We start from the raw sequence: 25,338 nt of genomic DNA on the forward strand, positions 1-25,338 counted from the left end.
CTCGCGGATCCTCGAGGACTGCTCACTTCTTCTTTGCCTTCTTGCCACTTGGCGCATTTTAATGTATTCCTGGAATTTTCTAATTAAAATCCTTGCAGCTCTGCCGCAATTGTGTGCACTTGGCCACCTGTCCATGTCCCTTTTTTCTCTGTCCCTTCCGCTGTGTGTGTGTGTGTGGCCGCAGGAACCTTAACGCGTCCTTGCTGCAGGCTTTGCAAACTCCTGCTCTACCCTGCTGTTCCGTGCAGTGTCGTACCGTGCTCTGCTCTGCTTTGCACACGGATTATTTACGATCCATGCAAATTTGCTGTTAATTAGTTTAATGGATGGATAAACTCAGTTGATGCACTGCACTCCACTCCACTCCACACCACTCCATGCTGCATGGTCGGTGCTCCCTGCTCCGTCACCTTTCTGGGACCCACAACCTTCTCTTCTCTTCTCTTCTCTTCTGGCTGGCCGCAGAGTTTTCCCTGCCGCTGAAACACTGTTGGCAACACTTTTTGCTCGCACTTCCGCTCGCTAATTGTAATTAACGTGTTACATATTTTCGCCATCGCCATCGCCACTGCCTAGGTTCTGCTTCCTGCTTCCTGCATCCCACGTCCTGTTTCCTGCCACGAAGGCATCGCTTTGACAGGTAATTCCAATCGTGGCACACGTGGCATGGCACAGCATAGAGTGGAGGATGTGTGCTGGTGCCCGACTTGGACAATCTCTAATCTCTTGAAATTTTTTGGCATCGTTTCCCCAGCAGCTGGCATCCACTCGAGCCTGAGCACAGGATTGGTGAGCTCCTCAGCCCAGCTGAGCCTCAGTTTCAGTTTCAATATTCTCTCTTTCGAGTGGAACTTCAATCTCTTCTCTGTTTTCACACCAACGCCTCTCGTCTCTTGCCTCTCGCATTTCAATGTCTGTCCGACGCCTTCAAGTGACTTTTATGTATTTTTCGGTGAGGCCTTTTACGGCAGTTGTTGTTGTTTGCTTTTACGCTTTTATGCACGAAATATGCGGGCGATTATTGCGTTGAAAGTGCCACATAAATCGGATATATGCGCATTTTCAATGAGCTACAAACATTTTTACACAAATATTTTATTCACTTTTTGGCCATTGTTGTGGCTGTTACAGTTCTGGCAATTCCAATCCCAATCCCCAATCCCCAATCTCCAATCCCAGTAACTTCGACAGCCAACCAGCTGCAGATGTCATGAAAATTGCAAACGGCACGGCATGAATTTTAAAAGCCACGGCCCTCTGTGCACTCTGTCTGTGGCAAAATGTTTTTTCAATTTATCAAATGACAAACTGCAGATTCGCATTCATTCCGATTCGCTGATTGTCTGCTGCCCCCATGCCCCGCTGCCAAACCCTGCCCATCCACGGCCCCTCTCAGTCATTAACTAATTTGTGCCGAATGGTGAAATATTATAATACAAATATGAAATTTATGCAGGAAACAGCAGCAATGGTAATGGCAGTGGGGGAAATGTATCGTGGATATCGTGGATATCGTGTGCCTGCTGATAAGCAAAACTTTTCACTTGCCCAAAAGTTTCTGCGACAAAGTTTTTGTGTCATTTTCATTGTTTTTCCCGACTGATACCCATTGCGCGGTAGCTCAACGGGGTACATTGGCCTATGAGATGAATAAGGCAGAGCCTACAGTAAAGTCTGAGTTGCCACAAACCTATTAGGCATTAATCTATAAATAAATGTAAATGGTTCCTATATAAATATTCTACCGCTGCTGCGGTATCAATTATTGCGGCTTATCCCACTTTATTCTCCATGTACATAGATGGTTGTTGATGTCTTTATCTATTTAGCCATCGTCATCATTATCAGTGACGCAAATTTTTCTTTCATGCCTCAGGCGGGTATCGCAAATGTTGTCGATTAGTTGAGATTAGAAGGCAAATTATGCGCGCCCCTCCAATGCAGACAATCTGCCCAAGGGCCCATGGCCATGGGCAGGAGCAGGAGCAGAAGCTAAGCTCGGGGCCAAGGGTTGTCGGCATCTCATTTCCGTTGTAGTTTCGTTCTTCCTCTTGTTCTTGTTGATTTTCTTCGGTACTGGCAATGTCTTTGCCCTGTCAGCGGCATTATGTGTTAATATCAATTCTTTGCCTGCTCTCTGCTATGCTGAACTTTGGCCTCTGTCTTTGGCTCGACAGAGCTCTGCCTTTGGCTCTTGCTCTTCTGTATTGGCAAATTATTCCGGCATTTGTTTTTGTCGGAACTTAATATGCATTCAGCTGCTGTTAGTAGCAGGTCTCGTCATCGACAGGCCGTCCTACCATTCTGCCCAAATCGATAATCGAAGGAGGGAAAGTAATAATCATAATGGGGCCCAGGAGCAGGCCCAAGCCCCTCGCTTGATTTGCATGCATTTTCCTTTCGTCGGGATCTTTGATGTAGTAGCATATCCCTGAGATAACCTTTAATCAGGAGAGTCAGTCATCAAACTCCAATTAAAATCACAATTTCCAACAGCCTCATTTGTGGCATCACTCAATGGCAGCTGTTGCCGTGTGTTCCGAACATACTATTAGGAAAATTCTTACACCATCAATTATTTTGCAATTTAAATTAATATTTTACACATTGATGCGAGGTACGGGGAGCACCAATCAAAAAGATATTAAATGACATGATTTCTTTAATAATTTATTGAGAACTAATTGGAAAAACGACACCTGGAAACAGTCTGGAAATAATTTATCTGAATACTTGATCTGTCTTTAAAGTGTGTCAAAAACTGCACTGGTATCAGGGGGGGAATTTGTGAATTGAAAAGCAATGTGCCTGGGGGCTTCCATCATTTATCGAACAACAAGAAATGTTCTCATTGTTTTGTCATTATGTGTACGGAGCCCCCAACATCGAAAATACACAGACCTGTACCTGTGACAATCCCCCTGTTACACCCCCTCTGTTACACCCAATTGTAGTCATGGAACTAACACCCTTCTCTCTCTCTTGCACACTTGCAGGTCATTAATTATGATTCATCAAGAGGCGGCGTGTCGGTAATTACCGAAAAGGGCGATGTGACAACCTCATTTCTGCTCATACAGAATGCAGATCTGGCCGATTCGGGCAAATACTCCTGTGCCCCCTCGAATGCAGACGTGGCCAGTGTGCGTGTCCATGTCCTAAATGGTAAGTACAAGCCCCAACCCCTCCATTTTAACCTAACGCAAATAGATGGCCAAAAAGTGTTGTCAGTGAATGTAGCAACGAGTGTATGTCTCCATGCCCAACCTTTGAAATGGAACGAGTGTTTTGCAGCAGCGTTAACATTTCCGACCGTCCCTTTCCCCCCATAAATGAACGGACCAATGGGTCCGGCAGGGGGCTCTATGCAATTTGGTTTGGGTTTCGGGGTAAATTGTCAAATGTCCTGGCAGCCCCTTTTAGCATCTCCATCTGCATCTGCATACATGCATCCGTGACAGGATGCTGCCCAGCGGGATAAAGTTTATGAAGTCAAATGCTAGTGGACCGAGGCACACTCGATGCAATGTAGATCCACCACCACCAGTGACCACCGCCTTGACCCACTGAAAGCGAAACACGAGACCGACACGAACCGATGCGAAACCGAACCGAAAGCCACTTCCGATTGCAATTTGTGGCTCATTTCCGCCTGCAGGCTGCAGGCTGGCCGTGACTCTTTTACCATTAATAAAATGTGCAGGAACTGTCGCTCGACTGGCCCATTTAGACTCGCTTGATTTCCACCAGGACAGGACAGAGCTCTGTTAGAGGAGCAATTCCTAAAATGAACTCCAGTTCCATTTACGGTTGAAGTTTTGGATGTGACCCGCGGGGCCTTTGGCTCATTTGTATCGTGTTGGGGCGGGGAGGGGCCACAAATGAAACACATAATCGCATCAATTATGAGCAAATTAATTAGCACACTGCGGTTAATTGCAGTCAAGTGAGTGGCACCAGGCCTGGGCAACGCTCCTCCGCTCCAGATCCTACTCCCTGTAACCTCCCTCTGTCCCTTTACGCACTGGGCGCAAACAAAGACGGATGTCGGCGACATTTACAAATTGCAGGCGGGACTTGTGGGCACAGCCAGAGGCCGTGGCAGTGGAAGCGGCAGAGGAATTGTTGCAATTTGCCAGCATAATCGCTGTCGATCGGCGTGGATTTGACACAGTTAAAATAAATTACGTAATTGTAAGGGACAGAAGGACAACGACAACAATGGGGGAAAAAGCCAAGAGCAGCCGCAGCAGCTATACAATTCTAACTGTGATGGCACTCGTGGGGCAGGGGGCAGGCACGGCCTGCAGCAGAGCCAGCAGGATGCGGAAATGAAGGGGGCACGTTTTTCAATCATGCTAACAGCACCACGGTGACCCTTGCTCTTTGTTCCATGTTCCCTGTTCCCTGTTCCCTGTAGCCAGTGTCCTATTCCATGTTGCCTGCTGTCTGCCCCTCTCCACCATTCTGCAGCCACAAATGGACCGCAAATGGTAACGTGCGGAAATCCATGCTGCTGCCATTGTAAACGTTTGCCTGCCATTATGCATGAATGCATAGAAATAGAGAGCAGCAAAGCGGAGGGAGAGAACATAGTAGCGAATAGGAGAGAGAGATAAGGAGCGTGACGGGAAGGGTAGGGTAGGTGCAGCATGCAGGTGCTTCAGAGAGAAACTGAGCAGAGGGGAGGCCATAGCAGGAGGTTAACAAACAAAATAATGAAGCAACAGTGAACCAAAGGCCGTGACGCCCTGCAAAAACACACAAAATGGTCACGGGATATACGAGTTTTCACTCTGCCACATCCACTAAACAGTCGCCGGGGAGAGGGGAGCTGAGAGGGAGATAAGCCGCGAGAGGAATGTTGGGCTTAGTTTCGATATAAAATGCGTATCGAAACTTTAAACTTTTTTGGGAATTTCCCCAGGAATATATTAAGGCTCGGGATTTGCATTTAAAGTGCGAGTTTCAGATAAGAACTTTGATAGATGTTGGGATTGTTGTTCAATAAATTGATACATTGATCAGGAGGAGATCGTAAATTATAGTAAATTAGTCCCCAAACGATGTGCAACAATAAATGCGATTGTGTTTCCTCCATTCTGCTTGATGGAATATACAATTTTGTTTATTTTCATTGCTTTTCGAAATATTTATCTGTCCAACAATAATTTGCACAACACGCATTTGGCACTCAAAAGTTTTGCTTTTTGTTGTTTTAAGCTTAATGGCAAATCCATTAGGGTTATTGAAAAAGCTGCTTCTGCTTCCCAAAGCGGATTAACAAATCCAAAATGTGTGTCCAATCTCTCACTCTGCCTCTCTCTCGGTGTGAGTTTTTTCGATATTTTCTGCGGTAAGGTGTCCTTCGTGTGTTTGTTTCTGTGGTGTCGTGTCCGAGTAACACTGCGGCTTTCTGACAGTTACATTTTGGCTAACAGTCAGCTAATCCATACATATTGGATGCAATTTCCAACTAAAATTCGACCTTCACTTGGCTCTTGGCAACAATGTGCCCCGCTGTCCGTGTTGTGAGACGGAGGCCACTTGAATTGAAGCGTTAATGGCACAAACAAGGGCATCAACAAGCCCCATCCTCCATGTTGTGACAGGCACAGGCAAACACAGCTCGAAATTTTGAGAGCGATTGGGCATGGAGGGGCTGCGGGCTAGGGGCCAACTTGTTGGGCCGTCAATTGTCCATTGCTGACCATTGCTGCTCCGTGTGCCAATTTATGCATGGTATTCCATTGCTCGTGCTGCTGTCCAGCAGCATTGCTGTGGGTCCCTGCTGCCTGTTCTGCATCCCATCTCTTCGTTGGCTGTCGGAGTGCCTAATGGCACGAGTATCTCGGTGCAGTGGTTAGCAGCTCCAAATCAGGTAAACGAAGCAAACGGCAACAGTACTGAGATCTATGTACATATGTATCTCTCTTCCCCTCTCCGTTTCTCAATTCCATTATTTTGAGATTTCTGTTGGGCATCAGGGACTGTTGCTGTAACGAACAGCTGTCAAAAGCAAATTCCGAACGGACACTCGTCCTTATTAGAATCTCCGAACCCACCCTCCCAAACACACGAGCCACATTAAATGGGATATGGAAACCACAATCGGCAACCACTGTGCGCTGTGCGCTGTGCATGCGGGGTGGCATGGCTCTGGATGTGCCCGTCAATCAGGGGTAACAATTGGGTAAATCAGAGCCCGTGCTCGTGCCTGGGCCTGCGCCTGGCTGGAATGCCTAAGCAGGTTGTTTGCCCTATTTGCTGGCTATGATTTGGATGCATTTGCAGGGCTGTCTCCATAATGAATCTTTGCAAAATCTGGTGCGTGTTTCCATCCACAGCAAGCACCATTCAATTATTGTTGGATGCCATTGATGGTGGAGGGTGGGGTGCTGGGCAGGTGACTCGTGCCCGGGCATATTGATATTTCAGCGCATCCTTCGCAGTTTACACTTGAGAAATCAAACAGAATCCTGCCACGACAAATGCATCCAATGCCAGCTGATCCGCACCGGAGGGGCGTTGGGATGGAAAAGTTCAAGTTTCGATTTATTTTTGTCACCTGAAGCTTGCCCCGGCCATTTGTGTGGCTCTTTTGTTGTCCTGTCCTGCCACTCGTGTGTCCTGTGGCGTTGCTAATCAAACGGCAAACGAGACGTACGGTGGCCAAGTCACGCAAGGTGTGAGAAGTTAAAGCCTTGACCTGCTTTACTGCTTCCCATGGAATGGCAATGGCTGTGGCTATCTATGGCTTCCTAATCCTCTGGCTCGCTGCACGTATCGAAGTAGAAGTCGAAGTCGCTGCGACACACACACCGAAAATCCTTTAGTCAAGTTTCGTATGTAGGGAGAGGCTTCCCTGCTTCACTCGGCAACGGTGTGTGCTGCGGATTAGCTTTGTATTTTGTCACAGGAAATTACATTTCGCCTTAAGGATGCCCCACCGATGGAGGAGCGCAAAAATTTCGTCTCATTGTTTGCGCGTTTGCGAGGGGGCGGGGGGGAAAGAGTGAGTGCCGGACCTGATCCTAGGTCCAGCTTCTGTTCCGGGTCCAATTCGCTGGACCTACAGCCCCAGGTATGCGCCTTTAATCGTGTGTACGTGTACAACTGCCGTCGTTGGCGTGTGCCGAGCACACGGAGCAGCCAGTAAACTGTCCACCTGCCAGGCAGCCAGTCGGACCCAGCTCCATTAGTTTGTGCATTAGAGCTACAAGTACACACAAAGCCAACACTTCCTGTTTCGTCCTCCGCTTGTGCAGCTCTCTGCCCCTCCCCCTGTGTGGGTTCCGATGTCGTGTGGTGGCATTCCGGCAACGCAACAGAATTTAATACAAGCAACTCGTACAGCAAATTGCTCAGGCACAGGAACTGGGCCAAATGTGTGTATTTAAATGGCAATGATGCCTGTCTGTTGATAGGCGCCAGCAGAATCCACCAAGAGAAATGTAGAGGCGAGCTAGGGCTGGGTGCTATTTTCTTAATTTCTCTATCAAGCGACGCTTTGCTACAGTGCTGGCAGATCCAAAAACTATTGGGTGGAACAACTTTGGCCATAACTTATGATAACATTTCCGTGTGTGCGCACATCTTCCCCTGCAATGGGACACACTTACTGCCTTCAGTTCATGCATAGTCAATCCTCAGAGATTGCCGACGACCAACATAATTTGTGCCATGTTCAACAAGGAAGCAAAGCCGGGCACGGGCTGCGAATGGAAGATGCTAGCAAGCCACAGACAGCAGCCAGTGCTCGTACGATGCCAGACTTAGCCGCAAGCAAAGCCAAAGCCGACCAGAAGGCGGTGGGAGAGTAGTCCAAGGTGGGGAGAACATTGAGCTAGCGCATAAGTGTAGTCCGGGAATAACTCCTTCGCAACGGCCTGCGCCAGAGGAGGGAGCAAACAAATCCGCAGCTAATAATATACGGCTTTTGTTTATTAGATTCATGCATTTTCTAGCCCAACTTTTGACGCAGATGTATGTGTGTGTTGTGTGTGGTGGAGTATCCCTGTGTGTGCGTGTGTGTTTTTGTGAGGCTCATTATGTTTGCTTTTATGGGAGCGCTGCGTGCCTGAGTCCCCAAAAAGCAAATTCCCAAATCTCCCGGCAGCCACTCGAAGTGATTTTAATAAAATTACCAAAGCGTGTAGGTAAAAACAACTCGGGGATTTGGCGAGAGAGAGAGCGAGGGAGATATGTGTAGAGGAGAGATGAGATGATTCTACGTAAATCCTGGGCAGAAATCGCTGCCGTTGGCACAAAATATTTCGTTCGTGTGGCCTTCGACCTATGACGAAATCGGGTACAAATTGCATGATTTGCGTAATGGAATAAATAAAATAAATTGCTTAATTTACTGATAAATTACATGAGCAGCAGCATACGAAACTTTGTCCTGACATATGTGTGGGTACATATAAATAAGAGGGGAATATGGGTGCCATAGTTACACTCCCACCAGCCCACACTTTCGCTGGGTCTCTAGGCCCAAAATGCCTTTGTTTTTCCGTTGTTTGCTTTTGCATTTTTACTTTGGCACATTTTACCAGATTAATTTCGTTGCCAGGCAAATATCCAACGGAGAGTGGAGGCCGAAAACGTGGAAGGCAGTGGGCGGTGTGGGTACGGGGGGGTCAGTGGTCAGTTGCAGCCGCAACAACCGCAGGCCACACGCACACTCTCCAGAGGAGCCGTGGCGAAGAAGGGACGGAGAGACTAGCAACATGGCTACAGGCGTGTAAACTATGGCTACTTAACTCCCACAAACACACACACACACACAGAGAGATACATGTACATACACCCACACAAAAGGCGACACACCTGGCCGCGTCTGGGTCCTGATCCTGCTGCTGGCCACAAGCCTGAGCCTCCTCCATTTGCTGCTCCCTCGAATATTTACGAAAGATTTATGCCAAAAGCTAATTTCATGGAAAAACGTATTGTTCTCTCTCCTTCCCCCTGCCCTTTGTGTATCCCTATGTCCGACCCATAGGCACATGTGTGTAGGATGCCTGTTCTAGTGGGAGTGTGGAACACTTTGAGGTCAGCCTAAGCCGCTGCACTATTAAGCTTCTCTCTAGAAAGTGTTCTGTTCAGGTTGCTGCCTCTGCTGCCCCTGTGGCTCGTTATTGCTGCCCGACTTGACCCGAATCTAATTATTTATGTTAATCGCTCTCCGAAGACTCTTTGCCAAATACATCATCAAAACTAGCATAAGACTTTTGTCCATGATTAGGGCCATAAATGAAGTAGAAATTTACGACCACTGAAATCACTGAGGGATAAAGACTGCTCCACAAATTGTTATTCAGTCATTTGCTGCACTTGAATGGATTCAATTAACAGCAGAGGGCAACACCATAAACCCTGAAATGGATAATCAAACTTTAAGTTATGGAGTGGCCCAAGCAGCAGCTACCACCACATAGTAGTCGAGTATCTAATCGAAAGTCAGTTCAGTCCATCCCTGCTGTGGCATGCCCACACAGGTCACTGGGCAAATGTATAATCATGGAAAAAGCAACAGCAACAGCAACAGCAACATAGTCAACGTCTGGTCTCTGCCAATCTGCCAGGGCTAATCTCAAAGGATGCGAATGCCGTGTGTCGTGGCTCGTCCAGGGTAAAGTCATCCCAGCGTACTCTTATTGGCTTTCTATCAATGCATCTGCCGGTGCTGGTGCTGCTGCTGCTGCTTCTCGGTGTGCTGTGCTGTGGTGTGGTGCACTTCGCCCTTGCAACCCATTTGAATTTTCAATTGAAATCAAATTTTAATGCGACCCAACTGGCCATGGATCCCAGTCCCAGTCCCAATCCAATGCCATGCCCTGCCATGCCATACCGATCGAGGACACTCGCCAAACTGGCTGCAAAAATTAGAGCTGAACTCATTTATGGCCAAAACGGATATCAAAATTTAATTAAATTTTCATTTTCAATTTCGGTTCTGTTCCGAATCCGAATCCCAGTCTAAGTACTCTTCGCTCTGCCACACTCATGTGTGTCCCAGCTCTGTGTGACATTGTGGGGGTGTGTATAAGTAGCAGACAGCACTCTCCATTTGTTGTTGTTGTTGCTGACCGTACACTAAAATTCCAATCGAGGACATCGAGGACAAACTCAATTATGACAACTGAGACCCCAGCTGCAGACGGGGCGGGTGGTGTTCAACCCCTAGAACCAACAAAAACAAAGAAGGAAATCGGTGAAAAAAGTCGATTATCGTGGGTGCGGGGGGAGTGGCTGGGGGTTATCCGTTCTGTTGGAGCATTTTTCATCGTGCATTTTGTCATTTCCAAATTTGTCACATGACATGAGGCAGCAACAAGACCGACAAGAGGCCACAACAACGACAAGATTGTCTGTCAACTTGACTCTGTGGCACTGAAGGGAGTCGAGAGATGGTAGATGGTAGACGGTAGCTTTGTGGCACACACACACACTCGCATAATATTGGCTTTGGCATTAATGTCGAATCCTCAACACATTCCCATTCCCATGTCAGCCAATACCCATGACATTCCCATTCCCATTGCCATTCTAATTCCCTTTGCTATGGCCATTGAATCGCTCGTGTACGGATACGGATACGGGTCTCGGTCCCTGTCGTGGTCCCGGGGTCGTTTTGGGGATTTAAACGAATGTGATTTGAAAATCAAGTTTTTGCGCAAATTGTGAAAACGAATAAAAGGCATCAATCATTCAGTCGAGCATCAAGTGAGCTGAAGTGTATAGTAAATGTCATTGCCATGGACTCGACTGCCGACTGTCGACGGACGACTGACTGGCTAATGCGGGGCCTCAGTGCCGCAGGTTGGTTCCCCTGGAAGCCTAGAATCCTGTGCCTGGATTGTGCCTGTCCTGGCTCCTGTCCAGTGGACTTCCTCCACTTCCGCTTGCCGGAGCATTTCCGTTGGCCAATAAGCGCTCTGCTCAATAAGCCATTCCCCGTACCGAATGGTGCTTCTGTGTGTGTGCCTGCATTTATGCGTCGATCCCTTTTACGAACTTGCCTTTCTGTGGCAAAAGAACCCACCAGCTGTGTGAGCGTAAGAGCATTAACCGTGTTAAGCCATCACATCATATTTAGTTCATGTCTAATGAGACTTTCGTGGCACTAATAGGAATGAAGGTATTTCATAAACAGAAAATTCATGAACATTCTCCATGGCATAAACTTCAATTTCATTCCCTTTTTACGTGTCTTCTTCTGTGCTGTGTTTAGTTGTTCATGTTGCTTGTGTGGCATTGCCTCAATTTGCTACCAAGTCCATACGGTAGTCCATGATGATGATGTTTTGCCGGTGTGGGCTTTACCATTGGCCCATTGCCCAACTGTCTCCTAAGTCTCCACTGCTGGCTGGGTGGTTGGGGGTGCCAGACAGCTACTCCCCTGCTGTGTGCGGGAGTGTGGCTTTTGGCCCAGGTGACATTCATTCATTTGTTGGATGCTTTGATTATTTCAAACGAAGCGAAAGTCCATTCGGATTATGTCGCTCTGGCTGGTGGCACCCCTGCTAAATGGTAATTTGTCTGCCAGACATGCCCATGATTGCGTTGTACATGCTGCCGCTTGGGTTGGGTTTGGCGGTGCCAAAAATTGCATTTGGTTTATTAATTAAACACCAAATATGCTGGCAATTCAATTATGACATACCCGATCAACCCGCTCTCCCACGTGCACATTTATTCCAAACAAAATGCTGCTCTGCCACATGCAGATAGATGCTTATTTCATATTTTATGTCATGCCCCAGGGAACACGGATAAATATTGAAGTTTGAAAGCTGACAAGAAAACAATGAAACTCAATTTTTAATTGATATTAATTAATTTTTAGGCCTTTGTGCAAGTATCGATCGTTCTTTCAAAATTAGTATTTCCAGTTGGATATTTTAGCTTTAGCAATAAATGCTGTCAAATGCTGTGTCCACATAGATTCCTAGAGTGAAGAGGATGCTCATTTTATAAGTCATTCTCTTGACTTTTTATGTGGAAAGCGCATTGCTTTATCCCACCAATTTTCACGTATTTATTTAAGCACATAATTGTGACTTTGTTTGTCCATAATCAAAAGGGGACTCGCCGTCCATTGTTTGCCATTTTATTTGCTGGAAAAAAATACCCGAATTGAAATATGAACTCTCGCAGTTGTTACCGGATTTATTCAGCCCCAAACACTGCCCCAGTGCCCGTATTCACCTGTCTATTACCGGAACTGACACTCCACCCCCCACTATACCATGCCATCCGCATGCTTTATTTTGGGATGCCAGCAGTGGGGCTGTATTTATTTCTTTTTGAGTGCGGTGCACAACAGCATTGCTGTTTTTTCAGCTGCAGAGTCGAGGGGAAAATGGGCAAATGGGAAAGCGAGCCTCAGTGCAGCATATTCAAAATTGAAACATGCAGAGTTGCGCGTCTCTCCATCTTTTTTTCGGCTGTGAATTTTCATCCCTCATGGAACATGGAACGGAATATGACGTGTGGCAGGTTGAAAGCGGTTGCCCAGGAAGCAGGGGTGCACCATTGTTCTGCAGCAACAAATGCTTATGTTTTTTGGCTTATCATGCCCGCCCGGCGGCCAACTGCAATCTTTTCCAGATTGAAAGCCATAATCCGGCAGCTCTACGACTGCTCTCTGATGCGCCCTCAAAAGACTCATCCACACACACACCAGCCAGCCAGAGTATCGTCAAGGTGATAGGTAACTTTTGGCGGTCAGTTTTGCCTAATTGAAGGGCAGCCCCGAGCTCCCAGCGCCCAGCTCCGAACAAAAAGCGCTGCAAAAAGACTGAGGAGAAATCTGTGCCGCAGTCTTGCACCGCAAGCGTCCCGGGTTTCTGATTCAGAAATTTACTCAAACTCAAAAGCATTTGCTTTTAATTAAAAATTTCCACTTGGCGAACTTTGGGGACCCGCTGGAAATTACTTATTCCCCCAACAACGAGTAGTACAGATACCCAAGCAGAGGCTCCTCCTGTTCTCCTGTCCCACTGCGGAACATCATAGCACGCAGAAAAAAAATAGCAGTATTATATACATAATCAATTTTGCTATGCAGTTTTAATTACAATTTGTGGGCGTGGTCAGTGCACACACACACACAGCCAGAGGGGGGTGCAAATGAAAGGCGATAGAGTGTGCAAATGGCTGCATAATGGAAACGCCGCCAAGTCCCAGAACGCGGTAACGCCCCAATGCCAGTGCCACTACCACTGTCCCTTGCCCTCTGTTCGCCGTGTGCACTGATGTCATTCGGGGGCAAGTGACAGACAGTGTCTGCGAAAAGTTAATACACATGACGTGCAACAAATTATATTTATCGCGCATCGGCAAGCATCAAATTATGAGGGTACACCGCCCGACAGCCGCAACAGCAGCAGCAGCGGCAGCGGCAGCAGCAGGGCTCTCCTTGTCGTGGCTGTCGCTGCTGCAAATTGATGCTTAAGGACAATTTTCACTTCATTACGCGCTGGCTGTTGCCGCCGCTATCCTTCCTACCTTTTCTATAATGCAAACCCAATGGGTATCAAGGGTGTAATTGGCCAGCGTGCAAGGCATGCCACGGGCAGGTGGTAGTCGGTTCTACAACAGAAAAAGGGAAGACCCATATGTACATAGATACCTATCTTAAGGAGCTGTTTATAATCCTTACTTAAGCTCCATACTCTAAGGTATCCCTTATTCGTTGCTTTGATGGAAATCCTAATTATTTGGATTCTCTTCTCGCACGTAATGGAAATTTCTTCTCGCACTCTCTGGCTTGGCCAGGATCGCCTGCCCGCTACAAAAGCAACAAATTACACTCGAGTGTTGCTGATGCTTTTGCAGACTCGGAAAGCCTTGTAGCATGCATTACAGTAATAGCATCAGGAATAGCACAGCGTCTATCTAGAAATGATGCAGTGGCAACCGCATCAGTTATTGCCAGCGTGAAATTACACATTGTGCCCCGAGGTGGCGATGGGGTTTGCACAATAATCTAATAAGGAAATATGTCAGAGCGTACATCATGTAAAGGTACATACATACATACATGCCCCCGCTGCCATCCCACTTCCATAATTAATTCTGATTGATTTAAGAAATTATTTGCCGGGCGAGCAAACAGATGGAAGGTGGGAAGGCCAGACAGGGAGCCGCTAAGCTGAAAAGGCAAGATGAAAAATCATTTGGGGAAACTGTCCCGAAAAAAAGCCAACACCCATGCGAGTATGCGAGCATTTTGGGGGGTAGAGTGATCCGCGGCACACCTGCACACGGCACACACAAATGGGACATCATAAAGAAACTCAATTTGTTGCCGCTCGAGCGATTTGTGTGCCACGCAAATGAACAAATGGAGAAGGGACAGCGCGGGGGACACAGCTAGGACAAAGGTGTGAATGTGTCTGTGTGTCTGTGGGTTCGTGTGTGTGCGGATGCGGATGCAGCAGAAAAAGGAAACAAACGGAAAGCAACGTCGGCCATTTTAATTTATGTCGGTTGGCAGCGCTCCGGCTAAGCTGCTTAACCGCCCTGCCGCCACCAGCAACGACAGAATGCTCCCAAGGAGCAGTGCGAGCAGCAAAAACGGCCGCGAAAAGGACCCGGGACTTGCCGCTGGAAAATAACCTTAAAATATAGCTGCTGGCTAAAACAATGGCTAAGAGCAGGACCTCACATGTGCGGGTGTGTATGCGGGGCAAATAATTCGCTAGCAAATTGAAAATAAACGCTTGCCACCAACTAAAAACCCTCTGCACACTTTTTCCTCGTTTGTTCAAATTTTCATTTCATTTGGTTTTGCTTTTTGTTCGTGTGCCTGCGTGGGCGGTGCTTACTTTTCAACTAAATGGAATGCACATGCATACATCCCAATGTACATATCTACATACAAAAAGCCGAGTACTTTGTGGAGCTTTCTTTCACCTAAATTTGGCTAAATTGTGAAAAAGATTTAGGGACAATCTCAAAAAGCTCTGCCCTCCGTAGTCAAAGATATTTTATTGTTAAATTTAGAAGGCTATTCCGTGACTTTTCGAAAGGCTTGAACACACTTCATAAGCTCGATCTCAAACGCGATCGATTCGTTAGTGCCGTTTATAACTTTCGGGCGATGGCGAAAGCCAGCAGAGCGTTCTACACAAATTAACATGAAGGCAGGGAAGTCGTCCAGCTTGATCTTCCGCAACATTTTGGCTGCCCTGCGTTGCACTTTGAACAAGCGATCGTACATCTCTTTTGCATGGCCTCGCTGTGTTACGTCCCAGCCATAGAGCAGAAAGTACTTGCTGAATATCTTCAAGATGCAGTCGTCTCTCATCACTTGGCTGCAGAAGATATTGGACCGAATACTCTTCCCATTGTACAAGAACAGGGCCAGCACCTTTCTCTGCAAAAAAAACCAAGGCTTCATATGCAATGTATCTTCGAATGATAACGAGTACAAACCTGTGCTAATGGCTGCATTTTGATCTCATTCAGTGCATTCTTCAGTTTACCCATATAGAAGTTGGGATAGGGTTGCCCAAACTTAAGATTGTAGTTCGTTTTAAACTGCTTGATGGCAGCCATCTCATTTTGTGCATGGCCTTCAATTAGACAGCGACGCCTATAAGCAGAGCTCAAGAGCGTGTCACTCAAAGAGACATTCGAATCGTTGATCAACGTCTCAGATTGTTGATTTGTACGCCGAACCTCGGTCACGGTGGTTTTCTTCTTGAAAAAGTTGAACAATCAATGCATAATTATGGGCCCAGAAACCTTTCCTACCTTGGTTATATTCTCTTCAGTGGAAGTGTTCATCTTCTGAAGCTCTTCGCTCAGGCTCTGTTCAGGTGTGGGTGGTACCTCAGCGGATGTCTTGCAGTTGTTAGCCTGGTCTATCTCCATGGGTGTTTCCTTCATAAAACAGTTTAAAATCCATGAAAGGGTACAAAATTCATTCTGAAATGTAATCTTTCTTACGTTGTTGTTATTTTCAGCCGTGTTTAATTCTCCAGAAGATATCAAGCTCTGATTAGGTGTCTCCATGTTTATTTTACTCCACTACAAAATTCTGTTCTTCAACTGTGAAAGAAAACACAAGGCTACTGATTTAGGATATTTGAAAGAAGGAAACAAATATGAAATGTAAAGTCGAATCAACTGTCAATATTTTACAGAGAAAATGCCCAACAGAATGTGACACGAAAAGTTAGCTACGATTTGTGTGCAAGCAAAAAGGTGAAACTGAAACCGATTTGTACGTCCGGACAGGTCCAAGGGGGCTTCTTGGCCGTATTCCAATTGTCCTCCGCTTAGCCGCTTATCGCTGCCAAGTTTGTCCCTATTTTTCCGAGACGTTTCGTTTCTTCCTTTTCGCTGCTGGCCAACTTTTTCTCTGGGATTCTGTCAGTTGATATCGAAATGTCAGCGCAGGTCTGAGCGCAGTGAGGACTGTGAGACGGAGAGCCTGTTGGCTGTTGGTCTGCCTGTCGGCCATCCCCGCGGGATGGGCTTAGCCCATTCAAAGTTACAATTCCAATTTGTTTTGGCCCTTCAATTCCAGAAAGCAAAGATACTACTTACTCTTCTTGAGCAGAAACAATCCAGCTGGGATGATAATGAAGCGAACAAACGGATGGCAGCAGCAAGCCAGAGCTCGAGTATTGCGAGTATTTGTTCAAGGAATTTCCAATTTAAAGTTGAAAATATATTGCACTCGAGGCTGAGTAAAAACGCCAACTAAATGGGAGAACAAATGGCTAAGCAGGATCTTTGCTTGTGGGTCAGGACTCAAGACCACGCCCACCATGCTGGGGGGATTCTCTCATTACCCACTCTCGCTCACACACAAACACATGAGCTGCCGGCAGCACTTAATTACGGAACGGTTTTTTGGGCATGAGCAGCAGCTGCGCTGCCTCTTCCGGCTGACTGCAGGGGGGGTTGTGCGACTGCAGGGGACAGGGGACTGAAGAGTGTGGGCAGCTGAGGCGTTTTGGGGGGGTGTGTGGATACCGCCTTGCCTTGCTTTTCTTGCTGCACCACCACGAGAGCCGACAGCAGCTGCGCCTTTTGCCTGCCATTTTGCTGTCAATTGCAACATGCATTGTGTGTGTGTGTGTGTGTGTGTGTGCCTGTGTATGTGGGTGTGTGCCAATGATGACGACACCATTGCCGTACCCCTCTCTCCCTCGTGGCCTAATAGGTTTGCCTTTCTTTTACTTACCCTCGTAGCGAGTCCAATGCAGAAAATGCCCAGAATGTAGAAATTCTTGAAAAGTGTAACAATTTTTTGTGTCAGCAACGAGCGAGCGAATTTTAATGACAGTATCAAAGTGAGTATCGATATTATCTGTGACACAATAGGCAAACAATCGCAGTAAATATCGTAACAGAAGAGCATCTCTAAGTGAGGGTATTGTTGGCTTCGTTATGGATCAAATCTTTCCCTTCTGTTGTCGTGTGTTTTTTTTTTTGCGCCCAGACATGCATACAAAAAGGCCGCTCCTTCCCCCGCACAGCATCTGGGCAACGATTTTGTTGCTTCTTTTTTGTTAGGTTTTTGCGTTTTAAAATTATTACATCTTATTTACAATGTGCGAGTTGTCGTTGTCGTCGTCCTCGTTGCCATTGCCGTTTGCCGTTGCCGCCTTGAAGGCGTGCCAACGACAACATGTTGGCGTTGTTGCTGTCGCTGCCGCCTGCCGCCTGCTGCGGCTGCTGCTGCTGCTGTTGCATGTTCTTGTTCTTGTTCTTGTGACAAAGAAATGTTGCAAATTAAGCGCTCGGCTGCGTGCGCTGTACAAAGTTTCAAGAGCGCTTCAGAGAACAACAACAAATGGAGCTGCAACCAAAAAATTAAATAAAAATGTGCACGTTTCTTTGTGTATGGCGATATGTATGAGTATTGCATATTGCATTATACATATGCAGACTTATTGTTCGTAATTGTATTCCAACATTTTGTACGTAATATTTCATTATGCCGCTGCACTCCCTGCACAACATTTGCTGCTGCCACAACTGTAAATATGTCATCATTTTGCCGGGCACTTTAACCACAGAACTTTCCACCCTCAAGTGCGGGACTCGTTTTCAACTCGTTTGCTGGAAATTGGATTAAATTTGTACTTCTTCTTGGCTCTTTTACGCGTATCCTTCAACGTCATCGTCATCATTATCATCTGCAACATTCTGCATGCTGAATAATCTCTGCGGGTACACTCCTCATTCTGTGTGTCTCTGGCGCTGCTTGACCGCCATAAGTAGCCAGCATTTCGACTGCCATAATTGCAACAGCCACAAGCACAATGTTCCCAGTCAGAATCAAAGAGGGTGAAGCAGAGAGTGACACAAAAGAAATGTAATCTTGTGATTAATTAAAGGTTTCCTGGAGTCATTTAATCAATTCGAGAATATTTTTGCCATCTGCGGTAGTGAGAATCATAACTGAATTCTTGGAAAAAGAATGCCAGATACCCACGTAGCTCATTGGTAGTTCTTGGAAACTAAGCTGTGCCGCCTTTGCCGCATTTTGCAGCACAAGTCTCCTCCTTCCAGCAAAACACAATTCAATTATACCAACGTATGAGCAAGCCCTTGAAAGAGGTTTGAGCAGACAACATTCCATTCCCTGATGCCATAATCGTGGGGCGCCGACCACCACTTTGGCCGTGTCCTGGCCAACGATAACGAGTTGAAGTTGGTCCTAATACATGTCCAGTTGGCATGCAAGTGGCAGCAGTGCTGCCTGTACTAGCACTACTGTGCTGGTAATAATATTTGAGGTGCACCGCTGCGAAGTTCGTGTGGTGTGTGCCACAGCCAGCGTCTCCGTTTCACCGCCGGTTTCACGCTGTTTGCTAGACCAACGCCACACCCCGCCTGCTCGTCCACTCCATCCCCAGGGGCGGCCTGTCCAAAGATGACCCAGAATGCAACTTGTGCAACTTGTGGGTTAGTTGCCTGGTTTTTTCTTACACATGTGTGCAAAGGTAAAGTACAGGCGAACTGTACGTACGTGTGTCATGTGACTCGAGGCGAGGCAGCAATGTTTTACTTACCACAAAATGCTGTAACTAAACGCACTCGCACATACACAGCCACAGACACAGACACATGCAGATGGCGGTTGAGGTGGTGCTGGGGCGGTGGATTGGCTGGAGATAGATACAGGATACAACAGGACTACTTATGGAGGGCACTTGAGGCAGCACGCACACAGGTAAACGCTGTATGCAGCATGCGGCATGCTCAACATGGCCACGATACGAGAATATCTCCCAGTTGGCAAGTTTTGTTCGCAATTTTCGAAGTATAGAGAGCTGGGGAGAGGGAGAGGGAGCGGGTGCAGCGGAAAAGGACAGAGGACCCGCCCGCCCACAACATATTGTTACGGCAAACGGTAAAGTTCTTGGCCCCAAAATTGTCACCGTTTCAGGTTTCAATGGTGCGCACATCGACAGCATAAACTTTACCCAAAATTTAAGTGGGCAGCCCAGGAGGGGCTTGTGGCTCGTGCCATAAGGACTTGAATTTTAAATTCCTGTAGAATGTCCGATAATGAAAGGTCGTCCGGATTGGATTACCTGCCCAGAACGGCAGTTTGCCTTGAATATAAATGAATGCAAATTGGTTTCGATAGAGGAACGGGTAGATATTATTTAAAAACTGTCAGGGAAATCAGTTAACAAATCAAATTGGGTAATCTGTCGATGGGTGGGGGAGGAAGCTCGCTTCAACTTAATGCTAAGTGCACTTTTGGCTAATTTGGCAATCATTTAGGCACTCAGCCAGCCAATCAGTTAGTCAGTCATTGAGTCAGTCACTCACTCAGACAGCCAGCCAATCAGCAGGAGCAGCAGGAGGAGGATGATCAGCAGGAGGAGTCGTAGTCGGCCTACGTTTGTGGCCCAGAAACAGCATCGTAATTGGATTGCCGGCTGCTTGTTACACTCGTAATGGCCACGAGGATGAAACTCAATTGCAAAGCGCGTTCAGATTTGAGCGCTTGCTGTCGTTGTTTAATCAAGCGTCGCAAAATCAATAGGCCCATACAAACACTCTGCCTTCAGTCCGTATACGCAATTTGTGACGTGCAAACGGGAGATGGGTGGCGGGAGAACCATGTCTGGACGTACTTTGATAAAAACCGAACAGATAAATCAGCAATTGGTCGAGTTTGTGGCACTAAGAGTGTGTAGCACTTAGCAGCTTGTGTCATCTTAGGGCTGCTGCACACAGGAAAAACGGAAACCAATTGAAAACTAAACCGAAACTCATTTATTTCTCGGCCAGAGTTGGCAAACAGCTGGCAGCAATCTCAATTTAAATAATAAAATATTTGAATGGCTGGCTGGATCGATAAATATGAATTATGTCCCATGTGGAAATGGAATGGGAGGCAGCAGACCTTCTCACACACATTTAATTAGAGCAAACAGCACACGCTGAGGTTGACAGACGCCTTGCACTGAGGCTGAAGCCTGTTCAGGGCTGAATTGAGATGCCACTCCTCGAGAGTGCAACATGAGACAGCAGAGAGCTGTTGAGCTGCAGAGCTGCAGCACTGGATATGTTCTTTATTTCGCTTTGCTTGCATAATTTTTAGCACATCCATCCATTCGATAACGAAATAAATTGCTTTCAACGAACGTTCAGCAGAGCTTTGATTAATAGCCGAAGAGGAGAGCACACATACAGGAAGTGGAACAGGAAGTGGAAGTAAGGCGAAGGGATGCCAGGGCGGCCAATGATTGGACTGCCATTGCAAATCCTTCTTTACTTGAATGCCCTTGCTCTCTGTGTCCTTGGGTTCATGCTCTGTGCTCCGTGTTACCCCCCTCTCTCCCTGCTGCTGATGAGCGCACATTTACTTAAACGTTCTTGCTTCGGTTGCTCCTTCTCGGGTGTTCCTTCCTGTGTGTTTGCGCTGTACGAATTTAATTGAGTGCTAAATGGCACGTAAACTGATAGGTCAACACACACACTGGCAGCACACACCCCGACATGCCCGCACAGTCAGGGCTTAGAGGCGTTGGGGCGCTGCATAGACAAACTTTCATTTGCTGGCCACATGTGTGTGCGTCCCAATCCAAATCCAAGTCGTTCTGCCAAAGGCAAGGCGTCGTCAAGGACACACCACACACAAACACCCACACCACACCACACCACTCCCCCCTGTTCGAAAGGGAAACGTGGCCTAATGTGCATCAACATTTCAACAAATCAGCAAACAGTTGCCAAATTGCGTGGGCCACAACATAGTAGGGAGGATGGATTGAGGTTGAGACATTCAATTAATTTCATTATAGACGAAACTTTTGCAGCGAAGGATGTGTGCAGTGAGTGTCCTGCTGTGCTAGTTTTGCTTGCGAAATTCATTTTTACACTTTCTGATTTTAGCCAACTCCCCTCCCCGACCCCTTTGAGAGCGTCGCATTAGCAGGACAATTTGTTGGGTAATCTCCTTGGGGGGCCACCAAGTTCAGGCCACATTTCCATTTCGGCTTTTGGCCTGGCAAAACTTTTTTGGCCCCGATAATCCAATGTTCGCAAGGGATAAACGAGAATTGTATCTGTGTGTGGACCGAGATAAACGTCAACACGTGCAAATAAAGCATTAAAAGAGCCACAGACGAGTATTAAAGCCAAGACAGAGGGAAAAAGAGAGTGGGGAGAGAGAGAGAGAGAGAGGGGGGCGAAAGATGTGTTGTGAATGGGGCGAATGCCTTGACCGCAATGACTCAAATGACGGACGGCAAAGGGCATCCCGGCGAGAGTCAGAGCCGCAGCCATTCCACGCCCCATGCTCTGACTTGGCTCTGACTTACGCAAACAAACACACACATGTGTGTGTATGTGTGTGCACACCCACGTAGAAGGACGCACGTCTCAAGTTTATCAAAGGAAAAGGAATGGAAAGGAACGCCAAAAGACGAGCAGGAAAACACCAAACACAAAAAGCTACAAAGGGACGCTGCTCCTAGGGGGAATGGAGCACAGGTCGGGCCACACTTAATTCATTCGTGATTTATATGAGTCGCTTTCGGGGACTTAAAATGTGGTTACAGCTTTCTGGCTTTGGCTTAGATTTTTGGCCTGGGCTTTGGCTCCGACTTTGGCTTTGGGTTTTGGTGGGTTTGGCTTTGGCTTTGGATTTTGGCTGCAACTAACAAAACTATGTGTGCGGTCTGCTCTGGGCGAAAGATTTGCCTGCGCTCAATTAAAAATTCCCCTTGAGCTGCTCAAAATTCAATTGAAATTCTAAAACCCAACCCCCCAAGCCACCCCAGGCCACCCATCCTCGCTGCTCCTGAGAATTCACTTGCAGCCGAACAAAGTCGAAAAAGCCAGCAAAACCGCTGATAAAATACATGCATACATAGAGACTTGGCTAAGCCTGTGAAAACAAGTTTTTTGGCTAGCTGGAAGGATAGAGGGATAACCGGATGGCTGGCAGCCTCCGTACGGCATTTTGTCACTTTGACAAAATTGTTTGGTAGTTTGGTTGGTAGCTGCCACGGCCTCGAAGCTCCCAGCCTCGCAACTCTCAGCCTCGGTCTCAGCCTCAGCCTCAGATCCAGCCCCAAACCCAATCGCAGTGCCGAGCCCAAGCACCAACTTGTCGTTCAAGTGACATTCAATTATTATTTCAGCCAGGCTAGCTGCACAAACTTTGCCAACGAAACGAAACCAAACGAAACGAAACGAAACGAGACTCTGCGACAAACGACAATATTGTTAGAATGTATTACAGTCAGACAAATGCCGGACGACAGTCAGGTCTGACAGTCAGAGCAGACAGACAGACGGGATAGCAGATAGTCGGAGAGGAGAGGGGAGCAGCGTAGCGATCTCCTGACAGTTTGAGGGGCACATAATACGTATTTGCGCATTAAATTCAAAACTTTTCAAATAGTTTTGTGCCAAATAAAATCAAAACGAAATGTACAAGAAAAATAAAAGGGAATTGGTTCGGATATATGTATGTATATATGTATATATGTACATCTCTTTGTATATAATAAGATGAAAATGAAAACTTTTAAATTGCATTTTGAATGCGAAATGCTGCGACACAGTGCCACGGCGACTCATTCCCTATTTTAGGGCTTAGACAGACGTTCTAACTGATTAAACCAGAGTTTCAAGCGAGAGTTTCTTCTGAAAGTTTTGCCCAAAAGAGAAAAAGATATTTTATACCTGCAGAAATGCTGCTGAATTGCCTTATAGCTCCTTTCTTTTGGACAAGGACTGTCAATGATAAGTGTTTGTTGCTCACTTTTCCCAACTCTTGTTGAAGCAACTTAGTTGCTTGTCTTTGAGCTGCTGATAGAGGGAATCTCTGTAGGGCTTTTTAATTGACTTTCTGGCATTCACAGCTTTGGGAATGTCACTGTATAAATATGACAGAATGCTAGGCTGACTGGCTGTTGGCAGACTCTCGGGATTGTCAGATAATCACGTCTCATACGTACTTAAATAAATCTCTGAAGGGTTCGCTACTAAAGCCGTAATCCAAATGTTTGGCGTTGTGTAAAAAATCACTTAAATGCTGAAAAGTTTCTGCTCGATTTTCACAACAATTTGGCACGCCCCACACGCTGGCAGGAGCGGCGTAGGTGAATCCTGAATCCTGAATGCCAAATGAAAATGTAAATGTAAATGCGAGTTGCAGTTTGCATCTGAAGTTGGAGCTTGAGTTCTTTCAGCCGGATAACTTGTAATTTGGACAGGGCAAAGAGGGCAGGAACAGCAGTAGCAGCAGTAGCCGCAGCAGGAATCCCACAACCAAAAAGCAGGCAGCTTAAAATTAATGACAGCAACGTAAATGTCAGCGAGGAATGAAAAACAAGAGCGCGGAAGGCGAGGCACAACTTTTAGCCAGCCGCAACGTGTGGCCAAAAACAATACTAAAGCCGAATGAAGGATGGCATGGATGTGGTGCCTGAGCGAAGCGGAGTTGCCTGCGATGCATGGCTTCCGGTTTTTGTTCACGCGCTGGTATTTGCTGCCCCGCCCTGTTGCTGGTGCTGGTGCTGGTCCTGCTGGCTGTTTCCCTGCCCTGTAACTGCCACCGTTGCGTGCGCGAGTGTCACATATGCACATTTTATTTATAAACTTGCAGCAAAGTGGAGAATAAAAAGCAGTCAACTTCTCGGAATGCCATGCCACCTCAACAGGCAGGCAGCCCAGCCAGCCATCTCAGCCCTCGGGCCATGCCATGCCACGCCACCCACTTCGGACGTTGCATGCGCCCGCGATAAAGCCCGTAAAATGCTTATCACGGCCCAGCCGGATGTGCACAGTGTCAAGCAGCAGCGGCAAAGCGTTTTTATATCCGCTGCGATGTGTATGCGATAGTTTAATGCATAATTGAAAAGCACGAAGAGTGGAACAATAGACCAAACGGGGGTCTGGCCAGTTGTTTGCCAGCCAGCTGCACTGAGCAGCAGCAAGGCCATTTAACCCATTTCCGAACAGTTGGGAGGGTGGAGCTCATCGCCAGTGAAAATATTCGTTGAAAAATACTGCACCATAAATTGGCTGCCATGGCATAAACATTTCTGAATAGATTAGTCGAACTCATGCTTGACCAGGACGAAGCCACTCCAAGTTGATGCCAAGGGAAAAGCAAAGCAGAAGCGAACAAGGACAGTTTATGGGGAATACAAAAGGAATGCACACTACTGCTTTAAAGTTTCCTTAAAGATTTATACAACTCCTAAGTAAGTGAAGGATTTATGAGAAATTGATGTATATTTTGAGCAGAAATCACTTAAGACTTTTTGGCTACTTTTGATTACCGAAATATGGTTTCGCTTACTTGAACAAGCCACCGAATATTTTCTCTGTTTTGCTTGTGCAAATAAGAAGATATTTAAATAAATAGCTAGGGACACTTGAGAGCCTCTTAGTGTTAAGTGGCATTGGGCACAGTGGCACAGGAGAAGTCGCAGCAGCAGAGCGAGAGTAAATCACAAATTAAAAGCAATCAACATTTTTGTGCTATTTCGCACTTGTTTGCACTTGATAATGGGAATTATTTAACATTTATCGGCTCAATTGAGCACGAAACAATTGCTGTTAATGAACTGTATGATTGATTTGGGTTCTCCTGAAAGAAGTCCCTTGAAAGTGCGCTGTCAGAGGGCGGAGGCAGCATGAAGGAAGTTGGAAGGAAGGAAGCGAAGCCTGTAAGCTTGGATGAAAGAAAGCGAGGCAATTGTGGCCTAATTGAATGGCGCTTAGCCGCAGTCAAATCGCTGCTTTATGTCGCTCTTCAATTGCACTTTGCGGGTGCAAGTGGCAGGGAGCAAGTGGCTGGCTGCCACACAGCGCAGCGCTCCTTCG

General features: G+C 46.8%; 2 protein-coding genes across 7 annotated transcripts in view; one reads left to right on the plus strand and one right to left on the minus strand.

Annotated features, from left to right (window-relative positions):
• Nucleotides 1-25,338, plus strand: part of LOC117895876 (junctional adhesion molecule A) — a 97,477-nt gene that overhangs the window by 65,137 nt on the left and 7,002 nt on the right. For all 3 annotated transcript variants that reach the window (XR_004648964.1, XM_034803874.1, XM_034803875.1), the window contains exon 6: nucleotides 2,997-3,165. Coding sequence is in view for 2 of the 3 variants with exons in the window: in XM_034803874.1 (XP_034659765.1) it covers nucleotides 2,997-3,165 (169 nt within the window). In the remaining variant the exon portion in view is untranslated. The remainder of the gene's footprint in view (nucleotides 1-2,996; nucleotides 3,166-25,338) is intronic.
• On the minus strand, nucleotides 14,999-17,277 carry LOC117895878 (FAS-associated factor 1-like). Of its 4 annotated transcripts, none has more exons than XM_034803878.1 (5): nucleotides 17,210-17,277; nucleotides 15,964-16,088; nucleotides 15,769-15,897; nucleotides 15,457-15,714; nucleotides 14,999-15,397 (listed from the first exon to the last, which is right to left on the minus strand). In XM_034803878.1, exons 2-5 carry the CDS (start codon nucleotides 16,027-16,029, stop codon nucleotides 15,020-15,022), a joined length of 831 nt encoding a protein of 276 aa, XP_034659769.1. In that variant the 5' UTR covers nucleotides 16,030-16,088; nucleotides 17,210-17,277; the 3' UTR covers nucleotides 14,999-15,019. The 4 variants fall into 4 exon arrangements, with proteins under 4 accessions (XP_034659769.1, XP_034659767.1, XP_034659771.1 ...); XM_034803876.1 differs by having other exon boundaries at nucleotides 14,999-15,388; nucleotides 15,448-15,714; nucleotides 17,210-17,274; XM_034803880.1 differs by having other exon boundaries at nucleotides 14,999-15,388; nucleotides 15,448-15,711; nucleotides 17,210-17,269.

This window comes from Drosophila subobscura, chromosome J, assembly GCF_008121235.1.
Source record: "Drosophila subobscura isolate 14011-0131.10 chromosome J, UCBerk_Dsub_1.0, whole genome shotgun sequence".
In the NCBI taxonomy this organism is placed as follows: domain Eukaryota; kingdom Metazoa; phylum Arthropoda; class Insecta; order Diptera; family Drosophilidae; genus Drosophila; species Drosophila subobscura.

Excerpts from the sequence above, each read along its gene's own strand:
- LOC117895878 (XM_034803878.1), bottom strand. The coding sequence starts at position 16,029 with ATGGAGACACCTAATCAGAGCTTGATATCTTCTGGAGAATTAAACACG. Across the intron at positions 15,898-15,963 it reads CGGCTGAAAATAACAACAAC|GAAACACCCATGGAGATAGA; the intron begins GTAAGAAAGATT and ends TGTTTTATGAAG. Across the intron at positions 15,715-15,768 it reads CTGAAGAGAATATAACCAAG|AAGAAAACCACCGTGACCGA; the intron begins GTAGGAAAGGTT and ends AACTTTTTCAAG.